This window comes from Tenebrio molitor, chromosome 7 (genome assembly GCF_963966145.1).
Source record: "Tenebrio molitor chromosome 7, icTenMoli1.1, whole genome shotgun sequence".
NCBI classification, from domain to species: Eukaryota; Metazoa; Arthropoda; class Insecta; order Coleoptera; family Tenebrionidae; genus Tenebrio; species Tenebrio molitor.
In genome coordinates this window covers 2,111,472-2,138,481 of record NC_091052.1, presented here as the reverse complement: position 1 = coordinate 2,138,481, position 27,010 = coordinate 2,111,472, and the positions used below count along the sequence as shown (strand labels likewise).

Sequence of the window (27,010 nt, the reverse complement as noted above, 5' to 3'; positions counted from 1 at the left end):
ATTCGACAGTTCGAGTTCGACCGCTCCAGAGGGTCCGTGGTAACACCTTCTACATAATGTACTTCAGTATCACTAACTTATTTGGTTATGGTGTATTTGGGGGTGTTGTGTTGCAATTATTTTATCCTAATTCGTATGCAACCAGCAATACCGTGAAATACAAATGCGCATGCGCCCAATACTAACATTGCTGTCCGGTAATTCAAAGGAAACCAAACAAAAGAAAGTTTTATTTTTTCCTGCTGGGCAGATCTGACAATCATTTTATAACAATAATCAAATGTTAAAAAATATGATTCTTTCTTTATAGTCGAACTTGAACACTTCGGACCAAATTCTAACAAGATACCTAAGATATTATTTTTAAATTAAAATTCTTGTCCGCTCTGAAGTTTGCAACTTAGGATTAAACTGTTAAGTTTTTAATTGCGTGTTTGTAACGTGAAATCAACTTTAATCAAACCTGAAAACTGAATCAAAGTTTTATTATGTGGTGAGAATCTTAAGTCCAATAGAACCGGTTCAACCAAAATAACTAAAATCAGTTTCACGACTAATAAATAAGCAGGTGATTATGTTTGGGTTGGTGATACCGTGCGATCAACAGTTACTCAGATAAGGGACGGCTATGACTTTGACAGTGTCAGATTTTTTGTATCTTTGCTAACTCAGCTAATAAACGTCAAACAACTGCCACTATGAATCAAAATGCAAAAAATACATGCTGCATTCGGCAATGTGTTCTGGATTCAGATTTGGATATCTTAAGGCAGCCTTACACCAAGGCAACAATTGGCAACATGTAGCACGCAACATTTTTTGGTAATGACCGGCAACATTACCAAAAAAATGTTGCATGCCACATGTTGCCTTGGTGTAAGGCCGCCTTTAGAGTTGCCTAAAACCGGCTGAATTTGAACCAATCATAGGCTGTAGTTTTAGCGCGACAAATTTGGCAGCTCTAAAATATCTGATCCAGAACACATTTTTTTAAAATAAATTTCTTTACCTTTATAATTAATGAACTGAAAACATTTATTATAATTAATAATAAATGCAATTTTTGTGTTTTTTAGTAACTTTTTTTAGTGTGGACTTTTATTTACTCAGTTTAAAAACGGACTATAGACACAAATAAGACTTTTTTTTAATGAAATGTAAATAAAATGGTAGATTCATGAAAAACCTTGAATGAGTGATACAAAAACAAAATATAAATTTCAACAGGTATTATTTGTTGAACAATCTATTATAACTGGAAAATATTGAATTTTTTCAACAGAGAACGCTAATCTGGAGTTTCTTTAAAAACCTACAGTTTATCTCATTCCCAGTTTGAAAGCTGTAGGTTTTTTTTTACATTAGATTCAAGTTTTCAAGTTGATACGAGTTTTGGTTTGAGATTTCGTAATTTCATAGTCCATGGTCAAGAACACAGTACACCTGTTCTGCTTTTTACATACTTTTTCTGCAATTTGTTACGTAAGATCCAAGTGTCAAGACGTATCGTTTTTTGCAATGTTTTTGGTTTTATAATTACTCTGCATAAAATTACTTAAATCATTATCGTTGATCCCTCTTTTTGTGCTTCCGGTAAGACGCGTGTATGTGGGGAATTTCAAACAAGTAAGTCTTTAAATTCTTTACTCAAAGTAGAATTTGCAACCAACAAACAGTGTTAAAACAATAAAATATAAGATTTCTTGTATCAAGATAGCTATTAAAAAATCATTCAACCATAAAATATTATGCACCTATTCCGAATATAACAACAAAAAATGTACAATCTTATTCTAAAGAAACCCCAAATCACTAGTACAACTCATTTGAAATAAACACACTAAACTACTTCTTAAGCATTATCTTAAACAAATTATTTCTGAAATTATTGACCATTCTTTCATATTCTTCCACTTGTGCTTTCAGTTTGACGTTTTTCTCGTACAACTCGTCGGCCTCCTTCTGAAGTGTCATTTCTTTCATCTTCCTCTTCAATCTCGACTTCCTCGACGCCTCGTTGTTTTTGTCGCGCAGTTCTCTGTATTTGGACGCGTCCGAATGATCCGAACTGATGGAGGACGTTCGTCTCGGCGGTCGCCCTTTTCTGCTCCTCGATTGCTCCGCTTCGCTCTCAGAATCGGACGAATCAATTGACACTTCTCTGATGGTGGCCGACCTCTTAGAGGGCGGTACGTAATCCTCATCATCGTCCTCGTAACGTTTGAGTTTGCGTTTGCGGAGTTTCGATGAAGTAATATTTTCTTCGACATTCAATCCCCTTGATGATGTTGATGGATCGTCAAAATGGATATCCTCTATGTTTACCGTTGTCACATCCTAAAAAAAAGTATAGATTAGATTTCGTTTACTCGTAATTATAAATGGCTCACCTTCTCACTGACGTAGTCGAGGATGTTGAAGTTTGTTTCCAAGTCGACTACAGAGTCAATGACGTCAGGAGTGTTCAAAACCATTGTCTGGTTAAATCCTAGGTTGAGTTTGAGTTTGGGAACCTTCTTCGCCGACTTCTCCGAAGCAGCACAGCTGCTGCTGTTGCTGTCTTCTGGTGTTTCGATTCCCAAGTTGGTCCTACTGTACTCATTGTTGGGCGACGATACGTTAGAATATGGTGCTTCAATAGTAGTTAGACTAGTATTCACTGAATACTCATTGCAAGGCGAAGAAACGTTCGAATATTGATTCTCGTTACTGTTTACACTTACAACACTATTAGTATCTTCGATTTTAAATAGAGATGCACTAATTTGATCTTCACTTTGCACGCGTATTGGGGTTTCGTTTCCATTAATTATGTATATATTTCTCTGATCTGATTCAGATGTTGCAAATAGCAGATTAGCCTCAGAACCTTGTACGATATTAACTACTTCACTATTGTTGTTTTCCTGTAGCTGAACGTTCACATTGTTCGAATAAACTGAAAAGTCATTGAGTTGTTTGTTTGAAAGTACACTATTACCCGTTCGAATTGTGTCATATTCAAACTTAAAAGGATCTGCGGCTGGTGGTGACTCTATACATGTATTTTCATATATCATAAAATCAAACGGTCCTTTCCTATCTGCAAAATCAAATAAATCCTTTATTACCACCGATTCTAGTCTTGTTTGCACCGAACTCACCGAAAATCGGCGTGTTCAGTTCATCTATGAAATTTGACGTTGCCTTTGGCGCACTTTCGGGCAGGAACGGCCCAAGATCGCTGAATTCTTCCATCTCGAGCTTGATTGGTTTTCCAAGTGTCGGGCTCTGCAAAACCGCCCAATTAGAAATACTCCACATCAAAAAAAAATTCAACTCACCTCTTCCTGAATGTCTGACACCTTCGACGTCCCAATAATTGGGTTTACGTCGTAAGGATTGACGCAGTGTAGCACTGAAGTTTCCATGTCTAACAAATCTAGATTTGTTGATGTGTCCAAATTCAATATTGGGCTTAGTTGGGTAGATTTCTCGCCATGACGGGCAGGTAGCTGATAAAACAGCAGCGGATTCCATTTTGACAGGGACTGCAAACACGAGTTCAACATAAACACCAAACGCACCAACACTTTGCTTAAAATGTTGTGCACCTCGACCGATTTGTTGCAACAGTGAGATGATCGGTGGCGGTTCACATAGATAAAGATCGCGCGCGCGAACAAGTCTCAACGTGTTTCGGACGGTGGCAACACAGACGTTCCAAGAAAACAGCGAATTTCCCGACAATGACTTATCGAATTACGAGATAAGATACGGAAAGGTGCCGGCGGAACGCGCAGATCTACTTACATTAAATTCGCCTTGTCCTTTTTTAAAAATGTTGACTCTTGTGGGGCCTCACCAATAGAAGAGTTGAGAGTTTGACACGCTCAACCTGCAACAAAAAAAATCAAAATAAGTACAAATTCGCTCATTCACAACAATTCAAATCGAAAGGTTGCCATTGGATTATAAATTTAAAAAATATTAAGCCGTTCGTTATAAAATTGTCACACAACTGATATTGCAACTCATTTTTTCAATCAAAAAACAATCAAGTTTTTATCCGTTTGCATTTGTAAAGAGTTGAAAGCAAACACACAAGATTTGTATACATTTTTAACATCTAATCAAAATTTATTTGTTTGAAAGAAATTGGATAACTCCGAACACAACTATTTTGGTTTGTGAAAAAGAACTGCATGTTTCTGATAATTATCGAAGTTCTTTTCATTTTTGGTGGCTTTTGACGGCCATTTTCAATTCATTTTTTATCATCTAGCGATAACAGTGACCCATCTCAATTCAAACGATCAAAAACTGTCAATAATTTATGCATTAACATTGGGTAAAAAAAATAAAAGCACCATGAAACATTCACATAGAAAACCCACTGTGGGATGTTGAAAGATCCCAAAATTCCAGCTATGGGTTAATTTCATTTACTTACATTTTTTAACAATCGTTACTCTTCACTGTTCCTCTTTTATGCTACAATTGTTTAACAATTATTAACACAAGTATTATATTTTAATCTCCAATGACCAACACAGATTCTGATTACAACAGATCGTGTATCATTTGAAATAACATTTTTGTATTGAAAAAAAAAACGATTCAATCAGTAGATGATTCCAGTTATATAATATTTCTATCGGAAATATGAATAAATTTGAATTTCAAGTGAAAGTAGGAAATACTAGGGGTTTTTCAGAGTTGGTAGGTATTTCCCAGAATGAACGTCAAGGCCTCGTTACCAACTGGCGACAACGAATTTCCATTTAAATATGTTATCTGTTGTGACAAAAATAATTATAACTCCCTGTTACCGGATGCGTGACAGTAAAAATATGTGGGCAGACTAATGTATATTTCCGATTAAAATCGATTTTGCTTTAATCTATATCGGCCAGAGAGCGCTACTACCAACCTAAATAATTGAATAATTGTTGCTAGAATGTAAAATATTTCGGTAAACAAGCAATGATGCGCACGTTTTACAGTAACAATTGGCCGGTGTTAATATTCGATAAGTAATCTGCGATAAGTGAGGCACGATCCATTATGAAATGTACACAGATAAATTCCGTTTGCTCAGGAATTTATCCACCTATTATCAAACTACTTCATTGTCGTTAGTTGGTGATAAAATTGAAATAATCGGTCGGCAACAAATAAAATTATCTTGTTTGGCAACGAGGATTCCGCGAATCGCGCGAGGTCGCATGACGTCACACCGACAAGTCTCTACAAGTTTTCAGACTGAAGGTCACCCGTAAAGAACCCTAATCCAGATCAATACCTTTGTTTACAACCACCACTCGTTGGTGTTTCTAAAATATTAAAATTAAACAAATCTGCAACGATGGGTGTATTATAGTGCAATGGCTGCGTCATGAAATAAACAAATGTCAAAAAAAATGTCTTACTCTACGCCGACTTGGTTGGTTTGCACCAGACGTTACTCGCAAATTTCAGCCTCCAAAGATTTACTGAAACACTGTTTGCCAAAAGCGGGCGATTGCTGAAGCTGTTGTTGATTATCGTAGGTCAACACAGGCAACTTTCACACAGGTGAGCACAAAAAAATACGTCTGCTTATTGCTAGCGTCACTGAAATTCTGTCAGCAATGGCGGACGACAGTGAACTTTAGATCAGATTCCCGCTTTCTCCGTCCTTGTTACTCTCACGGGTTTACGCGTTTGCCCACCCATCCTTGCATTTCATTTGCTAAATTGACGTCATGAGCGGCCAATCAAACGATTCGGTGTCACGAGACTTTCCCGTGAATCATCCTTACGCAGCACTTTGCGGCTGGATTTCCAAGAAATTTGAATTGTGCTGCCATTACGTGAAAATGTAATACTAGATATTCGGAAGCCAAGGACTATTTTATAACGTTAAATAATTCAACTAATTATGCCATCCAAAACACAACGATTGCGCAACGTTTCTTAACTTAAAAATTGTACTTTTTAAAATGCTGAAAAATGGGGGAAATACACTTACGTCTCCATTGTACCCATCATGGTCAAATTGTGATGAACTCTTTTAGTGCACTTTCTTTTAACGACCCAGCAAAAAATGTTTCTTGAAATGGTTGGAATTTCACACTGACACTTGTTTAATTTAGAAATTTGCATAGCCAAGTCGTCGGAAATGAACATATTACGGGGGGGCCGAAAGGGACAACTTAAGATGTTAAGCCACGTAGCTAGTTTTCTTGTTGCTAGGTACGAATTTCCACGAACTGATTGGCGGGTACTGTTATCTGAGTACCTACCGTATTATCTACTAGAACTAGCAAAAAACAACAAAGCAACCGCCTCACAATTTTTATTTTTTTATGATCTCTGTACAACGGATGCAAGCAAAAGTTTTAAACACTTGTGATGTATTAATTTTTTTTGGTGTCTTCAGCGACCACTGTTAATAACACTGAGCTTTTCTCAGGGTGGCAAAAAGATGCGGTAAAATTGCTGCTCACGTGAATTTACTGATAAAGACTGAATCATAGTGGGGAAACTGAATTGAATCGGATTGGTTGTTTGTCGTCATTAGTCCACATAAGCGGAGCTGGGCGAATCGCTAAAAGCTGATGCAACATACGAAAAGTTCTGCTTCATCTTACCTTTGGACATGTTTTGGCATCGGAATAAAGGAAACAAATTAATTCAAAACAGAACGTTGACTCCGAAAGATGATTTCTCGTTGTTAACACGTTTAATTATAGCATTATTTCAGTGGATTTCATCATCTCAAAACTAACATTACGAAATTGGATTTGAAACAGCATTATCATCGTGATTTTACAATTTTACAATGTCCAAATAAGGAAATAAATAACTATTTTGTCACAGTTATAATAAACTCCCACCTTTGTGCAAAATGTACAAACTGGGCGATTTCTTCCAATAGAATTTATAGCTAGGTATAGGTATTGAAAAATACTTTTGTTCTTATTTAGTTGTTGGGATTAAATGATAAAGCCATTTTCAATTAGGCAGCGGTAAAGTTTTAATTAAATACCTAGTGCTGGGTGGTAAAACATTACATATTAGGTTACATGAGATTAGATTAAATTTTATTGATCATCTGCTTAAAACAAAATATTTTGTTAAATAAGCGAACAATTCTAAATACTAATAAAAGTTGAATGACAAAGATGTAAACAAGTAACAGATTAATATGAATTTCAATATTATTAAAGCATAAAAAATAAATATTAGTGTTGGATTTTATGAAGTTTTTTTACTGAACTAATCGTGATTTATTAATATAAGTTATTAAATTGTAATCACCAGTAGGCTGACACTTTTGGGTTTATAAATTACTATCTACGTTATAAAGGCAAGACAGGTTATGCAACCAACTATTTCCGCTGGTTTGAGATTATCAGGAATTTATTAAAGAAAACCGATGCAAAAAATGTCTTTGTTCTTTTCTTATGAGAGGGCTGCATTCGTGACGTATTTGGTCCAAACTTTCCGATAAATAGGTGGCGCCGGCCGAAATTCGTTCACTTTCGTTCACGCTCTGAAGGTGTTTGTATCGTACACTGCTCTGCTCTCCCTCTACAAAAAAGACTCTGGCTCCGTAAAAACGAGCTGGATAAAAAGACGATGGTCTTCTTCGAGACGACGTGCATCTCTTGAGACGGAATCCAAACGGCTCATTCCTGAGTCGCACCGGCGACATCGGTCCACCAATGACAGTTTGACTGCTCCAGAGGGCCGGTGGTAACACAAGACAGAACGCGAATGTTTATTCCTAAAAGTCAAAAAATCTTAGGAAATATTTTTTTGTCTAAATCTGTTTCAGATGAGTAAGTGGAAATGCTTCGTCACCGAACGGAAAGGTATGTTATGTAACTTATGTAGTTTTTGTCATTTTCGGTTGCGATCTTGAGGTGAAGAAATTAAACCATAAAAAAGTTCGACTATCATTATAGAGATATTTATTATAATCACCTGAATTTATGATAAATCTACAAAACATGGAATATATATTTTCAATATAAACTCTTGTATGTTGCAAAAATTAGAATATTATAACAATGTCATTTCATCTAAGTACACATATAAATTATTACAGATAAAACTAAAACTGTGGTCTGCTAATAAATGTAGGTAAATTATAAACAAAGCATTTTATTTTAAAATACTGACATACTGGTTACAAAAATTGGAAACTGAAATAGCAATCAAGTGGAATGTACAAAAGAATTAACGTTTAGTGTCGTCAATATAAGTCTATCGAGATCAATTATTCTCAATCTTGTGGCTTAAATATTAAATATGAATAAAAAAATAGTTTTCGCATGTGACAATATTATATAAAATATCAAAACATTCAATTTCATCTATAACAGAAAAATTTTAAAGAAAAGTTTTTTATATTTAAGCCAGTTAACATTACTTAGTTAATTCACTAGAAACAACTACATCTGCAAGTTAATTTGTAACTTTGTGGGTGATCGCGAACATTTTTATTGATTTTGAGCGACGAACCACAAAACTACAAACACTAAAAATTTTCAAAGCAACTTGCCGAGTAGCTGTCGAGACATTCACTAATGGAGTACAGAATTTCAATAAACTGTTCATCATAACACTGTTTTTCTAAATATTTACAAACTAAATTCCCGACCAGTAACATTCACGACGTTCTCCTGCACGTTGCGCTTTAAAAAATCGTAAATATTACCAGTGTACGCCGGGAGCGGCTACTTCTTCATAAGTAAACTATTAACATAATACTTATCAAGTATATGTATATACTGTAAAAGTCATGATATGACTGACGAAATTCAATTTCAGTTTTTGTGTGTACAAAACCACACCTTTCTATAAATTGTATAAATGTAAAATTTTGTTTTTTGCAGTTGATACTACAAAATTTCACTCCACTTTGTCACAGCTCTATTTTTTAATAATCATATAATATTCTGCTTCATGGCAGTGTATCATTACAAACTGTAGATAATATTTGATAGGTATATTGTCACTTGGGTATATTTTGTATATTGTTATATCAAAATAAAAATGTTCAAAAATCAATGAAATGGTTTGACTATTATCGATCGCGATTTAACAAACGGAACCGTGTATACTTACAAATATAAATTAATACCAACAGAAACCACAGTTAATATAAATATGTACAAAAATATATATATAAAAAAATATTAACAAAATCATATAAAATTTTACTAAAAGTCTAAATTAAAGCCAGAATCACTGTCAAACGAGCTTAACAACTCTTGATCAGTAAACGCTGTTGAATCTGCTGTTGGAAGATTATCTAAAAATTCGAGATTGAATTCTGTCGGCTGCGAATTAAAACTGCTCAGAGCGTTATTTTGGTTGGTTGTGTTATTTACAAGCTGATGATTGTTCATGTTTTGTTGCTGCAATGACTGATTGGTTACCGTCATACTCTGCGACTGCTGCATGTGGATACTTGATAGATTTGATATGGACATCTGGAACATCGATCCGATTTGCACACTTCCGCAAACCTTTCAATTATCAAATCATACCTGAGAGTTCTGCTGCTGCATCATACTTTGTTGCTGTTGAATATGATTCAGCATTTGATTCATGTTGGTCATTTGCGACATGGGACTACCACCTTGGCCCATTACTTGACTCTGACCTATGTTTTGTTGATTTCTGATTTGCTGGTGTTGCGCCGACAATTGCATATTTCCCGTGTTCATGTTAAAACCTGAATTACCATTATTATTAAAGAAATTATGCGTCGCACTGAATTAATACCTTGTTGCATGTTTGGCCTCATTTGCGGACTGAAATTAGTGTTTTGCTGTTGCATAAGCAAGTGTCGCCATTCGGTATTGCCGTGCTGCATGGCGTCCATCCCGCTGAGGGGACCTTGTTGCCTAGGATACATGCTTCTGGAGATCATGTGCTGCTGTTGTTGCTGCTGCTGTTGCTGTTGTTGCTGCTGCTGTTGTTGTTGCATTATGTACATGTTATGAGGACGAATCATCGGACCTACAACACAACCTTCAGTTTGAAACAGACACTTAATATAATCCACCGTTCGCCAATCAATGCCACTTGAATATTAATGAGTCACACACACCTGAAGGCGGCATCGGTTGATGGGGCATCCTTCTGATATTCGGAGGCGCCCCTGCAAACCGTGGTTGTACACCTTGCATCATTCCGGCGCTGCTCTTATAATCCGGAGGCGGAGGCCTGACCATATGTTGCTGTAAAGCAGCCGCCTGCTGTGCTCTCAACATTTGTTGCTGTTGCAGGAATTTCTGCTGGTCCAGTGTTTGGCTATTCATCAAACGTGGTCCCATTCCGCCTTGACCCCCCATAGGTCCTGGTCCCATTGGCCCGTTTGGTCCCATATTATTTGGTACAACTGTGAAACGTTCAATTTAAAAATGAACAATCGATTAAATCAATCTTGCTACCGTTAGGTCCACTAGCACGCTGCCGTAACGTCTGCTGGGTAAAATTAATTGTCTGGGTTTGGGACATGCTGTAGCTTTCTGGAAGCTGACCGGGCATGTTCCCGCCCATCCCGCCTGGATGCTGCATTGCTGTGGGTCCACTCATCATACCAGCACCCATACCACCTTGCAAAAGTTTAACAATTATTAACTCAAAAATTACACCCGAGCAATAAGTATTTTATGGTGGTGATTTGTTTTTGCAGAGTTTTTCGAAACAGCATTTTTTTACATTTTTCTAACCCTTAATTTGACAATTCGCTCATGGAATAATCATCAATTGAAATGAAAGCGTGAGTGAAAATGTTTTTGTGCGGTAAAAACTATACAGTTTTTTGAACAAAGAACGATCGCTGTTCTAATACTACTGTTTTTTTTCGAATATTTTAATGGAATATGTAATTCTTTTTTCGTGCTTCGTTATCAATGGATGTGTAAACACATGAGCGGGTATAAATTTTAGGGATGAAATGATATTTAATTTTGACTATTTGGAAGAATTTGGGGAAAAATGATAAAAACAAAAGTTTATTTTAAGTCCTATTAGTGGTTAAATTTATTACGTGGACTTCCATAACACCCGGTATACGTTAGCAGCTGAGCCGAGTGTACAGGAACAACCAGTAATTACAAGATATGTAAAACGATAAGGAAACCTGATATTTTTGGAATCAAAAAGATGTTTTCATATATTCGTTTTTTTATTTAAACAAATTTATCTTAACTAATGACTAAAAACGAAGGAATTGATTTCGCGAAATTATTTACACGTGTTTTTAACTGAACACGCTGCTGTTCTTCTACGTAACGTAAATTCTTTTTCTGCATATTAATATTACACCATGATTCACTTTACATTTCAAAATAAAATACCTTTCAAATGATCGACAGCTTTTCTCAAAATACCTTGCATATTGCCAGGACCTGGCCCGGAAAGATTTCCCGGTCCTTGCATGCCGCCCATGGGTCCCTGCTGGGAATTGGGCATCTGCTGACTGTTGGACATCATGGGACTTCCCAGATGGGGACCGCTGTTTTGAGTTTGTGGCGGTTGTTGGGAATTGTTGGGATGCATTTGTGGATTTTGTTGTTGATGCTGTTGGTTTGATGATAAAGGATTTTGTTGGGGAACGTTTTGCGTGTTCTGGGATTGCGAAGACGTTCCATTGGTGGACGTATGCTGATTAAAGTGCATTCCTTGTTGTGTGGCGATCGAAACATTACCTTTCAAGTCGCCGCTTAAATGAAGGTGTTGTCCAGCAGATACCTGGAATGACACGACATTGTAAACGCACCCATACAACAAAAACCGCACAGGAAATCTCAAAAACATGGCGTTTAATTAAGTTGACCTACGGCATTCATTTACGTGGTTGTTCTGTCTCACCATGTCGTGGCATTACTGACGGTAAGCTTATAAATTTTAGTTTACAACTTGTACATAGGTACATGTTGAAAGTAGTTCTTCTTCTTCTTCTTTTTGTCAGTACGACTTAAGCTTTTTGGTTTCAAACAAACCAACCCAACCTATACATTCTTGTTAATATTTTTCTTACTCATACAACAGCCAGTTAATTACAAAACTAATTATTAATCTAGGAGAACTGTACTATCGTTAAATTAACTTTTTCTGTCAATTATACGTAAAGATTTAGAATGACAGTAAGTAACAAATATTTATTTTCTAAATCTTGTCTTTGGTATCTTTTGTTTCGTTTTTATGAGAAAAAATGCCTTGAATTTTGATTTTTCATTTTTTGACGACAGAAAAATCAACGTTTATTGTAGTTTATTGAGCGACTTTCAGATTCACTTGTGTATGTATGTGTGTCTATAAATAAACAAGGAGGTGAACCAGTTTTTGTTCTCACCCGATATACATATCCGGTGTGACTTAACATTACCAAAAAGAATCAACAGCGAAGATGTAGTTTCCGTAAAAATTTTGATTTGTTGCCGCTTCAGGGTTACGAACGCGACAAAAATGTAGAAGAATATTTGTGACGTAACAATGGGGGTTTCTACATAGGAATTCGAAACTCAATTACGTAACTCCGTGATTGGTGGCAAAAATTCGGCTATTATTAATCTTGCGCAGATTGTAAATGTAAGCGATCAGAACTGAAATTAAACGAGGAAATTAATTTCAGAATCTAACGGTTGTAGTCGACGTTTTCATAAATTAAACACGAAAATTCCGTATAGCACAGTCTAATACGGGCATAAATTATAAAATGAACTCATCATGCAGGAAGTCGTCTTATGTGTTAACGAACTGACAACGTCACGTCGCCTTCCGCGGACGTTCCTCGCGTTCGCAGATCGTTATCCTGTCGATGTAACGGAAAAGGATGGAGAGACGGTGATGTGACGATGGAGAGGGTGGAAAGCGGTCAGTCCTCGCGACTGCTCGCGACTTGTTAACTTGGAGCGTGCCTCCATGAACTCGTGTTGCTGAAAACCGTCCTGGAGGTCATTATTTTGTTGACCTAATAATTACGCCCACACATTACGAAATTTTTACATTTTCCGTTCTTTCAGATTTCGAATTAATGACCACCACCGCCGGACGATTTTTCGGCCAACGCAATTAACTACATGCGTATTCAAATTCGGGATGGTGAGGGGATTTTTTGCACAAGATTCAATTAGCTAAATTACCATTCAAATCCGCACGTTATCCCACGTGGTTATTGGGAATAAGAAATAAATTAACTATTGACAATAGAAAAAGAAAAACATTGCAGTTACACGGGGTGGGGCATTGGTTACGCGCAGGCACGAAATCGCGACTTCTAATTAATTAAAATTGGTGATATTTTATACAGGGTGTTATTGAAAGTTGTACAGATATTTTAACCACGAGCTATACTCCAATTTTTACCCTTTTGCGATGACGTCATTATCTAGTAACTTTACCTATGTTTGAGCTAGAATCAGAAACAAATTTGAATTGATCATAAATAACTATAAATGTGTCAAATTTGTTGACAATTGCTTCGAAAGGTTATGTTTGTAATCAATGTAATAAATGAAAGAAATTAAAAATTGTCCAATTGACAGGAGCATAAAATAACCTTAAAATGACCATCAATAAACAAACGTGCTTTTTTTTTGTTTTTTTCTGTTTCTGTCGTTTCAATAAAGAGAAAACGAGGAAGGAAATCGTGACGTCACCTCAAAAGGGTAAAAATTTGACTATATACTGGCTTCATGTAGAACTCGGAAAAAATATCTAAAAAAATTTTATGTCAAAAAATAAAATGACATTTATTTTTTAAGCTACAATTTTTTTTAATTGCTTTTAGTCTTCAACGTTGTCAAACAACCTCGTAGGTAAAATTTTATAATTTTAAAAATACACTCTGTATATCATATTTTACATATAAAACGTACACCAATGCGGTTTCCTATAGGTTACTTGGCATTGGCATTTATAAAGTTTTTACACTGAATGAATATGTACCTGCTAGCGCAGCAAACCCTGGTGTCACAAGTACAAATAATTCGCTTTTTTATTTAAACGCAAACCAGATGCGTGATTTATGGCAAAATGGTATAATTTGCCAACAAAAGGATCATTCACCAGTAGCCGACCGTTTTGAAGCCTCTTATTTACAGCTTTGCCATAAAATTGACAATTCCCATTGTCACCTAAATTTACGAGAGCACAAGTAGCAGGTCAAAAATAAAAATGATTTTCAAAGTTAAAATGTGAAATTGCGTTTAATTCAAAATCTAATTGGTGTTTTTTTTTCGCTGATTTCGTAAATAATTAGAGGAAAAACGAGGTAGGTCAGTATAAAAGTCAGAATTTGACTTTTTGGTTGAAGTTTGCTTTTTGTTTTATTTATTTTTTGGCTTTGTTTGTAAGTGAAAAATTATTAAATGTACCTTACCAATACCCAGGTAAGGGTGAAAAATTTTAACTATTTTATTTATAAATTAGAAGTCGCTATTTCTCGCCTGCGCGTAACCGATGCCCCACCCGGTATTTGTTCCCTTCAAGGAAAGGTCAAACGTGTTTCCAGATGACGATATTATAAAAAATAATATGCGTTCAGTAATTACAGCGTACTAATTATCAGTTATGTGTATTTGGACCTAATTAAGTCGACATGTTGGTAATACGACTGATTACTACAGATGGTACACTACAAAAAAAAAAAACTATTCTGGAATTACATTTTCATGTTATAATATTCAAAAATGAAGAAGTACGTGTGGCTTGTTTTTTGTTAACAACAACATTAACATTTACTAAACAATTCCTAAACAATACTGTCTAAAATTAAACCAGTCGGATCTACTGTTTCGTATAATTTAATTACATATAAGAAGATTTTTCCCTAAAATTGACAAAATTTTCTGACGTAATTTTATTTATAACTAATAAATTATATTCGGATTACCAAAAAGGTGGTGGTCAAAATAACTTCCAACCAAAAACACATTCACCCCCGAGTCAGTTAAAGTTTTATAATATACAGGGTGATTCACGTACCCCGTTCATTATAGAAACTTTCTGATTTCCAAAAATCGTATTATGTAATATGAAAATGAAAATGGCGACACTTCCGGATATATCGGAAATCGACACCATCTTTATTTTTTTAAATGGAAAGGCCCCATTTTGGTTTCAAATTTGGATTTTGCGTTAAATTTTGAGTTTATAACGTCCTTTTGTCAACACTTATTTGTCATCTTTTTCGCAAAAAAGCGGGGTTGCAGGGCTTCATTAAAAAATGTACAACTCCTGAACCATTGGAAATAAATCATTGATTTTTTTTTTATTTTCCCGATCTCTTGCGGCATTAGTGACATATTTGTTATGTTTCATAGGCGTACTGCAATTTTTCAAAATTGATAATAAAAAAATGTCGAAATCTTAATTTTTTTAAATGACAACTACCATTTCTGACACTAAATGTATAATTTAATTTTAAGGCCACTTTTATTAACATTCTGTATGCCGATTTCCAGCTGCTTTACCGTAGTTTCTATTTTTTGAATAAAATATTCTTTTTTTCTTCAAGCAATTGTTTTTTTTTTTTAATTTTTATTCAAAAAACGTATTGCAATAAATACGAGTAGCAGCAATCCTCGATCGAATTGAGCACAAATATGAGTTTTAAACGGTTTTGTTTCCTTACTGTCAAAATTCTCAACGTCTTGACTACATAAATCCAAATCCTTGTGTTTTACGTCAGTCAAATGTGCTTTAACAATTTGTTAAAATGGACAGCGGTCAAACTGTTGTACCACTCTTATCTTGCACTGAAGCATTAAAAATAATCATACTGCTACAAAATGGTCACTTAAAATATTGTAATAGCTAATTTTATTACAGTATTGTAAGATAAAAAGGAAAACAGGCCGATTTTGTACGGTTACAAAGTACAAATTTCAATATCATTCAATAAGCAAAAATAAGCTTCGTGAAGTCAATTTTTTCTAAGGCAATGATTTAAAAACAAACAAACATTAAACAGCGCAAAATAATACAACCAATAAGGATAGATTTGTAATCTCAATTGGTGTTCTACCTGTAACCTAGATTCCACAATATTTGATATAGGTCACCGTTCACCGCATATCGATATTATAAAACTGTTTTTCTTAAAATATTTATCTAGCTGTTGTCTTTGAATAAAATGTACTGATAAATAATTAATCGAGAAATTGATAAGTTTGCCAACGTGTTTATTTTTAACAATCTAAATTGTTACGAACCAGCTCATCCATGGAATCAAATCGGTAATTGAATTCGTTAAAAAATGAGATAATCATACGTGGTTTCTATTTATAAGCGAATAGATTGAATAATAACAGGCTTTAGTAAAGTTTTTCTGTAGATTCCGCCGACAAAAAAAAATCATATGATCAGTCAATCTTTCCTTCAGATGTACGAAGAACAAGTTTCTCACTCTCGAAGTCCCCAGAAACTGAAATCAAAATCCATTTCGTATCGTGGATGGCTCAAGAGTATGTCAAGTTTATTGTTATTGGCATTACATCAGCGAAATTTCTTGCATTTATGAGAATAGATAATGAAACCTGAATTTCTGTTACGCCACTGCCTCCTTCTATTGCACGTTGTTAGCCGCCTTACATCACCCATGTTTGCTCCAGTTTCTGGTTAATAATGGCGGGCGGACCGAGTTCATCGAACACAATACCTTGATTTAATCCATCCTTTGTGCTCCTTTAGCCCATCCATATCAAGAGTCTAATGCTTGATTTGCAAGAGCCCAGGAGCGTATCCTTAAATAAGCAGCGCACTTGCCGTTTGCTACTCGTGGGAAAAGTGCGCGGCGCGCAACTTCCTCATTCAAATAAGTGACAGGACCGTTAGCCATTGCAAACTGTAATACAACCTGCACTGCGCAAAATGCACAACTCGTCGGACTCGCCTACGTAATTATTATTGCCGGCGATTGTGACGGTAAAACGGCAAATATGCGGAAAGAGGATGCTCCCGGTTGGATATTTTTGCATTTGATGAAGATGAACTCCTGACTGAGGCTGACCAAACCGGACTCGCTCATTCCTTCGGTCTTGCAAAGTGCTCATCTCTTCTTAGAATCTAATTATGCAGTACCGTTAGGAGGTGTGCGTTACTCGTTTTTTGGGAAAAAACTGGACGAAAATTCGCCCGGAATTCCGTCAGCTATTTTTTCGAGCTGACTCACTCATCCCGAGGCAGAATCGACATTCAATATGCAAATGTCAAATCGGATCTCTTCTGATAAATTGAGCAATATGCTGCGGGACAAAGGCACTTATCTTATTTGACAAATCCATGTCTTCGTTCAAGATGGCTGGCTGTTATCATTCAAGAGACCTTTCGGACACATCCAGTTTGTGAGTGATGGTTCTGTGGGTGATTTACAGATATCGGTTTAAGACACACCATTACTGCTGGATTCCGTTGATTTATGCGGTACTTAGCCCAGTTCATTCTGTTTCAAATTTTAAGACATAACTCTAAAGCTCTGACTGACACATCCTTCCGTCGATCGCATCAATATCCTCTTGACTCGTCTTGCTGCATCTACTCCAAACACGTTTCATTAACACCGTTTTGATGGTATTGTGTGCATTAGCTTATCAGCAGCAGGATGCCTGAATATACAGCATACTGTTTGCGGAATTTAATTAAACGTTGACTGCCTAAAATATGCCGCAATTACGTGTGCTGCATGTGCTGCAGCGATGCAAAGAATCAAGACCGAGAACCTGTAAACGATTAGTCGGCATGTGCAACTATTGGTAGTGTTATCTTTGAATGGTGCAACCTGCGCCGAGGTGCAACTGGAGACCCTGGAGCGTACGCCGGAGTTGGAGCAATGATCTCGCAGAACGTGACCGCACCACGCCGTAAAAACTACCATCATTCCTTGACACTCTTCGTAGCCCTTGTTCCATTTCGATGGAAGACTCGCTTCGATAGCGTTCAATTAACAAATCAATATGGATTTTGCCGTCGAAAAAAGTTTGTCTTACAGGGCGTTATCGTACGTCATTTATTTATTAAACGTTCCTTCTCGCAAACGCAAACTGACAAATAATGAATGATAACTCGAGTAAAAATGATAAATGTGTTTATACACCAGCGGGTTGTGTTCCACTGATAAATAATAGAATAGAATCTACATAAAAAAGTGTGTTATTCTAATTTTAATGTGTCAACAAAAGGAACTAAGGCAACTTTTATTCAAGTAATATAACTGTATTTCGTGTTTGCTGCAAGATCACGTCGATCTGATAATATCATCAATTCTTCAATTTTTTCTTCTGAAGTCAACTTCATGACACTAGAGCCATTTCACTTGTAATCTGCACGCTTCGCCTAAAATTTCCTAAAGAGTACCACTTCCATTCTTTTTTAATTCAAGTTTCTACTCATACCAAGTTTGAACGCAAAATTCGCATTTTATTTTTTTTACATGATCCTGGAAAAAGTAACACGTGCGAAAAGTTTCTGGTAATTGTTCACTTTAACTACTTCTGTAATTTTCGCGTTTTTTCTAGCTAGACAGCCTCAGGGCATCCCCCTAGATCGTTTCCCACCATTCGAACCTTGTGCAAATGAATTTTCCTTACCCTTTAGTTACACTAAGGCATTGGCGCGACCTTGAAACACAACAAGAGAGAAAAAAGGCATTTGCACAAGCTTTGAATGGAAGACACCCTGAGGGTGTCTAGCCAGAAAAAACGCGAAAATTCCAGAAGTAGTTGAAGTGAACAATTACCAAGTTTCTCTTTCTACGATCATCAGATAAAAAAAAGAGTGCTCTTATTGGTTTCCAGCCGTGGATAAAATTAACAGGATCTTTTAGCCATCGGATTTGGAGCAATCAAAATTAGAAATTCCAGTAACTGCAGCAACCTAACACAAGAACGTAGCCATGGTAACAAGAGCTAAGAATTTGTTTTATTATTTTTTGTATATTTGTAAGTAAAGGTTTTTATCCACTTAAATGATTACATGCACTCGCCTTCGGCTCGTGCAGCAACTTTCATTTTCGTGGATAAAAACCTTCTTTCCTTGCTCATGTAATAATATACTATTTTCATTCATGTGATTGTTCTTCACATTAAGAAATTGAACATCCTCGTGTTTTTTCTACCTTCCTTATGGTGTTCTTTAATAATGCAATAATGCATTGGGTAGTTTTAACTCTTTGATTATTGCCCACACGGGATAACCCGTTTAGATAATCGATGTATACTTTTGTGAAATCGTGAAGCATCAATGTTTAAATTGAAAATCTGTTGTAAACTTATCGGTTAATGCTTTTCATTTAACAACCTTTGCACAAAGTATAATAAATGTGTTTTTTAGAGCAACATTCCGCAGCGTACAAAGCAATAAAATCTCTTAACGTATATATGTGCAATAAAACCAACTAAATTATTAAATTCGACCCTGAATCCAAGTGACACCATCCTATGCTATTTAGGTTGGCAGTTTAGCCTCCATAGTACAGAGAGACGTACGGCATACGTGACAAACTAAAAGAAGCTAATATTCGAAAAGATGAAAGTGGAAGTGTGCATGTCCGTATCTCAATGTGGTCGCCCACAAAGGACTTGTTGATATGTTATTGTTTGCTTAGTTCGCTGATCCCTTATCTCACGATTATGATTCAATCCGTCAGTCCTGGTCGGACACAGCAGCAGTGCAGCAATCTGATAGCGAGTTGCATCCGCTGAACATGTTCACCCTCGCAATCATCTCGAACAATACGGGCATCTGGATAAAAATGCGAAGAGTTGAACATTTTCGGAAAGTAAGGATGCCAGAACAACCAAGTGACGAGCGTGGTGACTTGTGGCCGCCGCGCACAATCAATACGGGGGCAGGCCGGACGTCTCGAGGGACGGAACCGACAAGTATGGATGGTGGCTGTACATTTACTTCCTATACTTGGGCTCAACTTAGGTGAAGTGTGTAGAATATACAAGATGTGGCTGGAGTAACTTTGCAGTTTAATAAAGTTTTTCATTTAATTTGGAACGTCAGGAGTTAGCAAACAAGTAGAATGCACTCGAGCTGTCACTCTGGCGGCATCGTTTTCAAAAACTGTTACAAAACGAGATCTCTCAAACTTTCTCGACATCAAACGTCTTTCGCGAATGTAATTCACGTTTTTATTGTCAGTGTTTTTCCACTCGAAGGCCTTCGAAAGTATTGAAATTTTGACAACAAAAAGTATGGTTATCTGGTACCAATTGTTATCACATTTGTCGGAAACAAGTGGGACAACAGCATCGACATTATCAATTTTTCTCTTGACCATCAACATAAAATAGAACGTTTTTTAATTTTACTTTTACAATTTTCAAATAACGATTATGTTTGTTACGGAATATTCATGAAAGCCCCGCAACTTTAATCCGCCCAGTTGAGGTTCTTGAATGAAAACCACAACAACCAGTTGATCAGTGATCGTATTGCCGAGTCGTAGCAGGTTTTATTTCAATTTTAAAGAATTTGTTCCACACTTTCCTTCCAAATGTCCTAAACATTTTAATGAAACGAAAATAATTTCAATGCGTATAACCACGCAAGTTTCATACGTATTGATGCCGTCTTCAAGCAGAACTTCTGTGCTAGTAGCGAAGTATCTATTATGAATAAAAATAAATAAACTTAGGCGGCCACATGTTCAACACTTCTAAAATAACTCAATTAAAACTGACAGAATTTTTAACATACTCGTACTTAATACGGGGTTATTATTATAAATGTTTCTAACATCGTTGGTGGCTGTGCGCTATGCTTTAGGTGCGCAGCTACGCCAGCTATATGTTACAAACATTTATAACAACCCTGTATAACCACCCGAAAGAAACCTGTTGACAATATTACAAGTAAATGATTATGTTATCTACTAAAACCGCAAGAGCACTAAATCCACCTCAAAGTTGACACATAGCGATTATATTTTGTCGAGGCACAACCGCAAGTTTCTCGTTGCTATTATTGAAAAACCGACAAAATGATCAGGGGTAATACCACGAGTGCTTAAAAATTATCCGGTTAATTTTTAAGCACGACTGGTATTTAGGGAGAATATTTCTCGAATAAACAGAATACCAATACATACTGGAGTCTCTCGACTAAATGTGTACCCCTGTCATGTTTTTTTCCGTGTTTTTGGGTACACTTCTAATGACATTTTCATCAGTTTCTCGTTCTGTGAAACTTGGGTTTTCTTGACTTTGACGTTTTTGCTGTAACAATGTCATGGCAACGTGGAATTTCCAGTGTAATTTTTTGAATTTCCATTTAATAATTCAGTACCTGTTGCATTGTTACAACAATGTATGAGTGAAATATTCAACAAAATGTACACTACATAAAAATTTCATTTTCTCTATTAAACACAATGTACCTACCACCCAACGAGTGGAACCATTAATTTCGAATGAATAAAAATGTATTTCATCTTCCTTTTGCAATTTGCTCGTCTTAAGCAATTCATTCTGCTAGATTTCTCTTTGTAGTCTTGAATATTAAACCGAAGATAAAAGATTTTAAAGATCTAGATTGAGACAAACATGAAGAAGTGTCATCACGTCTATATTTGAAACAGCGATATTGTTTCCATTCCTTGGAACAATAGCGTTAAACAGTACACGCATAATTATTTGCATGAACAAACAAAAGTAATTTACAAAATAAATGCAATCGTATTTTTTGTCGGGGCACCTGTCGTATAAACAGTACCGTCAAAAATACAGTGTCACGGATCATTAACATCTTGTTCAGTTTACGACGTAATTTTTCGATAATAAAAAAGAGTACATATAGGAAGAATTTACAGGGTGAGTGTTAAAATCTACGCGAGAAGAAGTACTAAAATCGTTCGAAACGATTTATGCAATTAATGCCCGAAACATACTTTCTACTGCGAAATATGCACGGCATTAATAGTTTAATATTGACAGCAGCACCATAGATTTCGCATTATTTTTGTGTTCATTAAAACGCGGCTGTTTTATTGCCAAACTTGACATCAAAATTTATACTCTGTCATATATATCGGTTGTAATTTGATTGTTGACCTCAAATGAAATCTCCAAATGAAGAAACATTTGCGACAGGCATGTGCCAATAATAGCAACGTTATACCTATTAATATAAATATACAGAATAGATTCGAAACACAATACCCACCGTAATCAACATAAAATGCGTATATCCCTAATACATAATAGCATAAGCCAATCAGTGTGTCGCTTGTTGATTAAATATTGATCCGGTTGTCATTTGCACGAGGGTCAACAACACAGGGCGCGCCAAGTGACTTCCCATCACTGACCGCTTTGAATCGGGGAAGGTTCCAGCTCCTCTTTGAACCTTGTACCGATTCGTAATTACTGTATTCACAATTTTTCCACAACTCTATAATAATTATGTACTTTTATTACTGCGGTGCTACTACAATAATCCTATCTGTGCTGTTCCACATAAACCACGATAGCGTTCTCATAGCGTTCAATACCCGTTATATTATGTGATAAACAATCAATTTGTGGTTCCGGTTTTGCCACTAAAGTGCCAATTCATAATTTTGTCATGTTACGATAAAGTATCTGTTTTACAATGCGTATTCCCAATGGTATTTTCTTAATTTCACAAATTTAAAGGTCTTTTAGTTACGATATGTAGTTGTGTAGTTTAGAAAATTGAAATTATTTAGAACTACTACTAGCAAAAATGTCAGTGTGGTACGCAACAGTTGGATTTATGAAACATAAGTTCGTTGAATTACGAGACAATAGGGCATATAGCTGACTGCAAAACTGCTTTAGAAATTCAACCCTCGTATATCAAATACTTTCCCGTTAGATCTTGCCTGATTAAAATTATCCTTTCAAATATTGTCACTCGATATATGTACATACATACATACATTTAAAAAGAACATTGTTTATCAATTGCATAATATGATAATAAATATAATTAAAAATTCAGCAACCTTGTAAACAAAATAAAAAAGAGGCTTTTTTCTTAATATTTGCGTGTCACAGTCGCATTATTTAATATCTTGACAGGTCAGGATAACATTGAAAACAATAGGGAAAATCTTGGCAATTTGTTCGATTAGTTCAGTATTTCGCCGTTAGTGCAATGGAGTCTCTGTGCTAGAGCAAGATGACACATCTTACTGATGAAATCAAAAGATCCTCCTGACAGATGCGAATAGTTATGAAAGTCATACTTTTTTTTATGAATTTGCCCGAGTTAATCAAACCAATGAGTGCAAAAAAAAAACAGACCTTCATAAGGTGTTGTATACGACATTTTTTGCATATTATTTAAGTTGAGAATTTGGCCTAAAAGGATTTATGCAAAATTTAAAAAAAACAGAAATGCCTAGTAGGTTCATTGACAATGAACTGAATGAAATGATTTAAAAAAGTATTACTTTCATTACGATTTTTCGTTAAAAAAAGTCAACGTTCATAATCAATACGCAAAAAACGTTTTTTGTCGGATACCTCCCTAGAAAGTGAGTTTGTATCCATAGTTACCAGCGGGTGAAGGTTTCTCTTTCGTTCATCGTTTTTCGCTCCCTGTCTTTTACTTACTGGTTTTCATTCACTCGTAAATTTTCCAAATTCTTTCTAATAACGTAATTTTGATATTTTATGCAGCATTTGGTTCCTCGCGGCACTTACCTTTTCTGGGACATCATCATCCATTTCCACAACGTGCACATAACCACTTTATTGAGGTTACAGAACACTGTTCATTTTGTATTTTGTTTTTTCCATAGCAACAGATCCGTCAAAAAATGTGATTTATTTTTATTTAAAATTTTGTATACAAAATTAAATTCACTTTCAAAGGAGGTACCGAGCAAAATCAAATACAACACTCCAGAGTAAAGTCGTTTTCGTTCACTTGAATTGCACCGTCCACTCAGCTCCGCTTCGTGGAGCACCCGATTCGCGTGAACGAAAGCTCTGCCTTCCTCACTCTTACTGTAAATAACTATACTATAGAATAAAAAGTGTGACTTAAAAAAGTCGCTTCGCAGATCGTATCACACGACTTTACTTAGTAAACTTATTTTGACAAATACGAATCAATCTACGACTCGAGTTTTGTTTTTCGTTACTTATTGGCCTCCAAAATTTTTTTTGATTATTCTTATAACCCAATTTAAATTTACACATACCGAATCTGAAAGTTTAATGAATATTTTTTAAAATTACAGATATTAATTTTAAGTACTACTCCTATCTAAATTTACTGTTGGTAACACGTTCAAATCGTTACCATCGAGTTTCAAGTTTATATTACACCAATAATCATAAATTCATATATGCTACCGGATATGTGGTAGGTGCGAATATAAAAGACTCCTACCTGTATGGCATGTCCGTGATTTTGTTGACTGATGTGCAGCTGTTGCGCCTGGTTAATTTGTAAGGTGGCCCCGGAGTTGTTTCCACCTGGTCCTGACGGAGGCCTAGGTGGTGTTCCTCCACTGAACGCACCTCCTCCACTTGTCGACCCCGTGCTGCTTCGCGGCAAATAACCTGGACTTCCGTGGCTGCTAGCACTGGGACTGCTGTACGGAGAGTACTGCTGCTGTTTATAGATCCCGGCTCCTTTTCTCTTCATGTCAAAATCGTTGCCTTGGAAGATCATCTCTTGTTTAATCATGTCAGGTTGAGAGAAATTGGGGCTGTTTTTGTGGAAGTTCGGGTTGGAATTGGGACTACCGTAGTCACCCTGGAATTGAAAATCTGGATAGGGCGATCTGGAATTGGGCGCCCTCGCGTTCGGATTGAACGACATCCCCATCTGATTTTTATGTTGGTGTTGTTCGGCCATCTGTTTGAGCGTCTGGGCGGCCGGGCTGAGTTCAGTCTTGCAAAAGTCAATGTTGGAGTAGGGCGGCATCCTATTCTTGGCGATGCCTCCTTGGCCCTCAAACACCGGCGGCGAGTAATTGTTCTGATTGGACACCAACGGACTATGCGTGGATTTCGCGCCGTCCGACACCGGTTGCTGCAGATCTTTGATGTCTTCGACTTTCAAACCGTTAACACTCGCGTTAATCTCGGATTTGTCCTCGAAATCGAAGTCTTTCATCAACTCGGGATAGTTACTAATATCAGAGATGAGATCGTTGAACGCGTCCGACGTGATGATTTCGTCGTTGGTGTCTTCGCCTATGAGGTCGGATAAACCACCGAAACCGGTGCCACCGTTGGCAGCCGCATCTTTTTCTAATGCCGCAGCACATTGGTCCAAATCCGCGAAATCGTTATCGGGCTCCTGCTTTACGCACTCCACTAACGTACCCACGTCCAGGCCGATGTTCGATTTCTGTTGCAGGTTCGAAGCCGGCGTCGACGGGTTCGACTTGGGCGATGAGACGTCGCTCTTCACCGAGGCGTTCGTGTGCGCCTTCACCGTTACGTTGGTGGAGATCTGTTGGGGTTGAGAGTTTGCTGCCGACGTCGTGAATTCCAGCTGCTGGACGATCTCCACGGAGAACTTCGTTAGGCCCTCGTTCTGGTGGGAGCCGTGCTGTTGAGTTGTGCACTGCAGTTTCACCGGAGGCTCGAAGTTGTCGGCTGATCCTCCGGGATCGTGCTCGTCCGCCGATCGTTTCAAGAATTTCTGCTGCTGCAACGTGAAATTGAATCAGTGATACAAAACTAGTTGTAAAACGCAAATAATATGCGTCAATTTCAACGACCATATTGTACTGGGATGTCGTCACATTTTACATACAATACAATAACACTTCTACGTACGCAAACAAAATTAGCAACGTCGAAAAGCGCCAATAAAGCAAAGTACCAGTTTCACGTAATTTTTTTACTATTACCTCACTCAAAATATTGCACAATTAAATTAAATAAAATATGGTTGAGGCTGACTACCAAGAAACACAAACTGTTAATTGCTGTAATATTTCAGAAGAACTGTTTTATCTTTCGAACATCAGTAAAAAATTCTGAAATACTAGAACACGTTTTGATATAAATCACTTTTTTTTACTACACCTAATTTTGCAGGTTCCTACACTTAAAATAGTATATTGTTATATAAGTGAGGAAAGGGATGCATTGCTAAACGAGAATGACAATTGTATCACGAGCGATAGCGAGTTGATCTAATCATTCAAGTTTAGCAATGGACCTTTCCTCACGTATATAACATACTATTTTTTCCAACGTCAAGAGCTTTCGCTTTATCTTGCATAGGTATTATCAATTTATTATTTTATACAAATCAACATAGAAGTAAAATTTGAAAATCACGTTTCCATGCTCACAGTAAACAATAAAATTTAATTAATGAATGTCAAGTCGTGTTTTTACCAAAACTTGAAAATTACTCAGAATTTACTAAACAAATAGTGATGGAAGTAGAAGATAGTGTTGTAAATTTACCAAATACAGAAATTACAGAAGCAGCGAAGTAGGTATCTTTGGAATTATTACCTATAAAATCTCGAGCACGCTACGGAAAGGAATACAATGCGTTACTGAGATGGAGACAAGTAGTAAGAAGCGCTAGTTTGGCGTCAACGTCAAGCTCTGTACCGACACGTTATTTAGAAAAAAAAATCAGGAACATTTGGAGTTTTAATTCGTGTAAAAAATTGTACATTTAATTTCTATAATACTGATAAAAAAGTTAAGTATCTTTGTAAGTGCTAATTGTTAATAAAGAATTCTGACAAATGTATATATATGTATATTTGAACGTTATTTTAAAGTATGTACATACCTAAATGGGGATCAATTTTTTTTTTACTTTCCCCACTAGTGAGGGAAGTGATTTACTTTCCTCACATGTGATGCAAACGCCTACTTTCATCTCTAAATTGGGTGATGGAAATGTCATTTTCAGACTTGACGTTGGAAAAAATCCTTTTCAACCACCAAATAATTTTCTTGTATGTATGTAAATTCTTTCAGTATTGCTGGTTTTATCGCTATCACATGACAAGCTTGCTTTTTGAATTGATTAAAAATCATTTAACATATTT

General features: G+C 36.3%; 2 protein-coding genes across 4 annotated transcripts in view; both read right to left on the bottom strand.

Moving 5' to 3' along the window:
- Positions 1-1,630: 1,630 nt before the first annotated feature.
- Positions 1,631-6,466, bottom strand: LOC138134443 (biorientation of chromosomes in cell division protein 1-like 1). 2 transcript variants are annotated; one of them, XM_069052714.1, is made up of 6 exons: positions 5,993-6,466; positions 3,793-3,877; positions 3,324-3,530; positions 3,144-3,270; positions 2,391-3,082; positions 1,631-2,337 (listed from the first exon to the last, which is right to left on the bottom strand). In XM_069052714.1, the coding sequence occupies exons 3-6, from the start codon at positions 3,408-3,410 to the stop codon at positions 1,846-1,848; spliced, it is 1,398 nt and encodes a 465-aa protein (XP_068908815.1). In that variant the 5' UTR covers positions 3,411-3,530; positions 3,793-3,877; positions 5,993-6,466; the 3' UTR covers positions 1,631-1,845. The 2 variants fall into 2 exon arrangements, with proteins under 2 accessions (XP_068908815.1, XP_068908814.1); XM_069052713.1 differs by lacking the exon at positions 5,993-6,466 and adding an exon at positions 5,412-5,628.
- A 1,451-nt stretch (positions 6,467-7,917) lies between these two features.
- mam (mastermind) overlaps positions 7,918-27,010 on the bottom strand; it is a 35,989-nt gene continuing 16,896 nt past the window's right edge. Inside the window, exons 3-9 of one of the 2 annotated variants that reach the window (XM_069052720.1) lie at positions 24,364-25,635; positions 11,346-11,739; positions 10,434-10,598; positions 10,091-10,381; positions 9,763-10,011; positions 9,525-9,712; positions 7,918-9,467 (exon numbers count right to left, since the gene is read on the bottom strand). In XM_069052720.1, coding sequence (XP_068908821.1) covers positions 9,195-9,467; positions 9,525-9,712; positions 9,763-10,011; positions 10,091-10,381; positions 10,434-10,598; positions 11,346-11,739; positions 24,364-25,635 — 2,832 coding nt within the window. In that variant the 3' untranslated portion in view covers positions 7,918-9,194. The remainder of the gene's footprint in view (positions 9,468-9,524; positions 9,713-9,762; positions 10,012-10,090; positions 10,382-10,433; positions 10,599-11,345; positions 11,740-24,363; positions 25,636-27,010) is intronic. The other variant, XM_069052721.1, reaches the window with a different exon arrangement.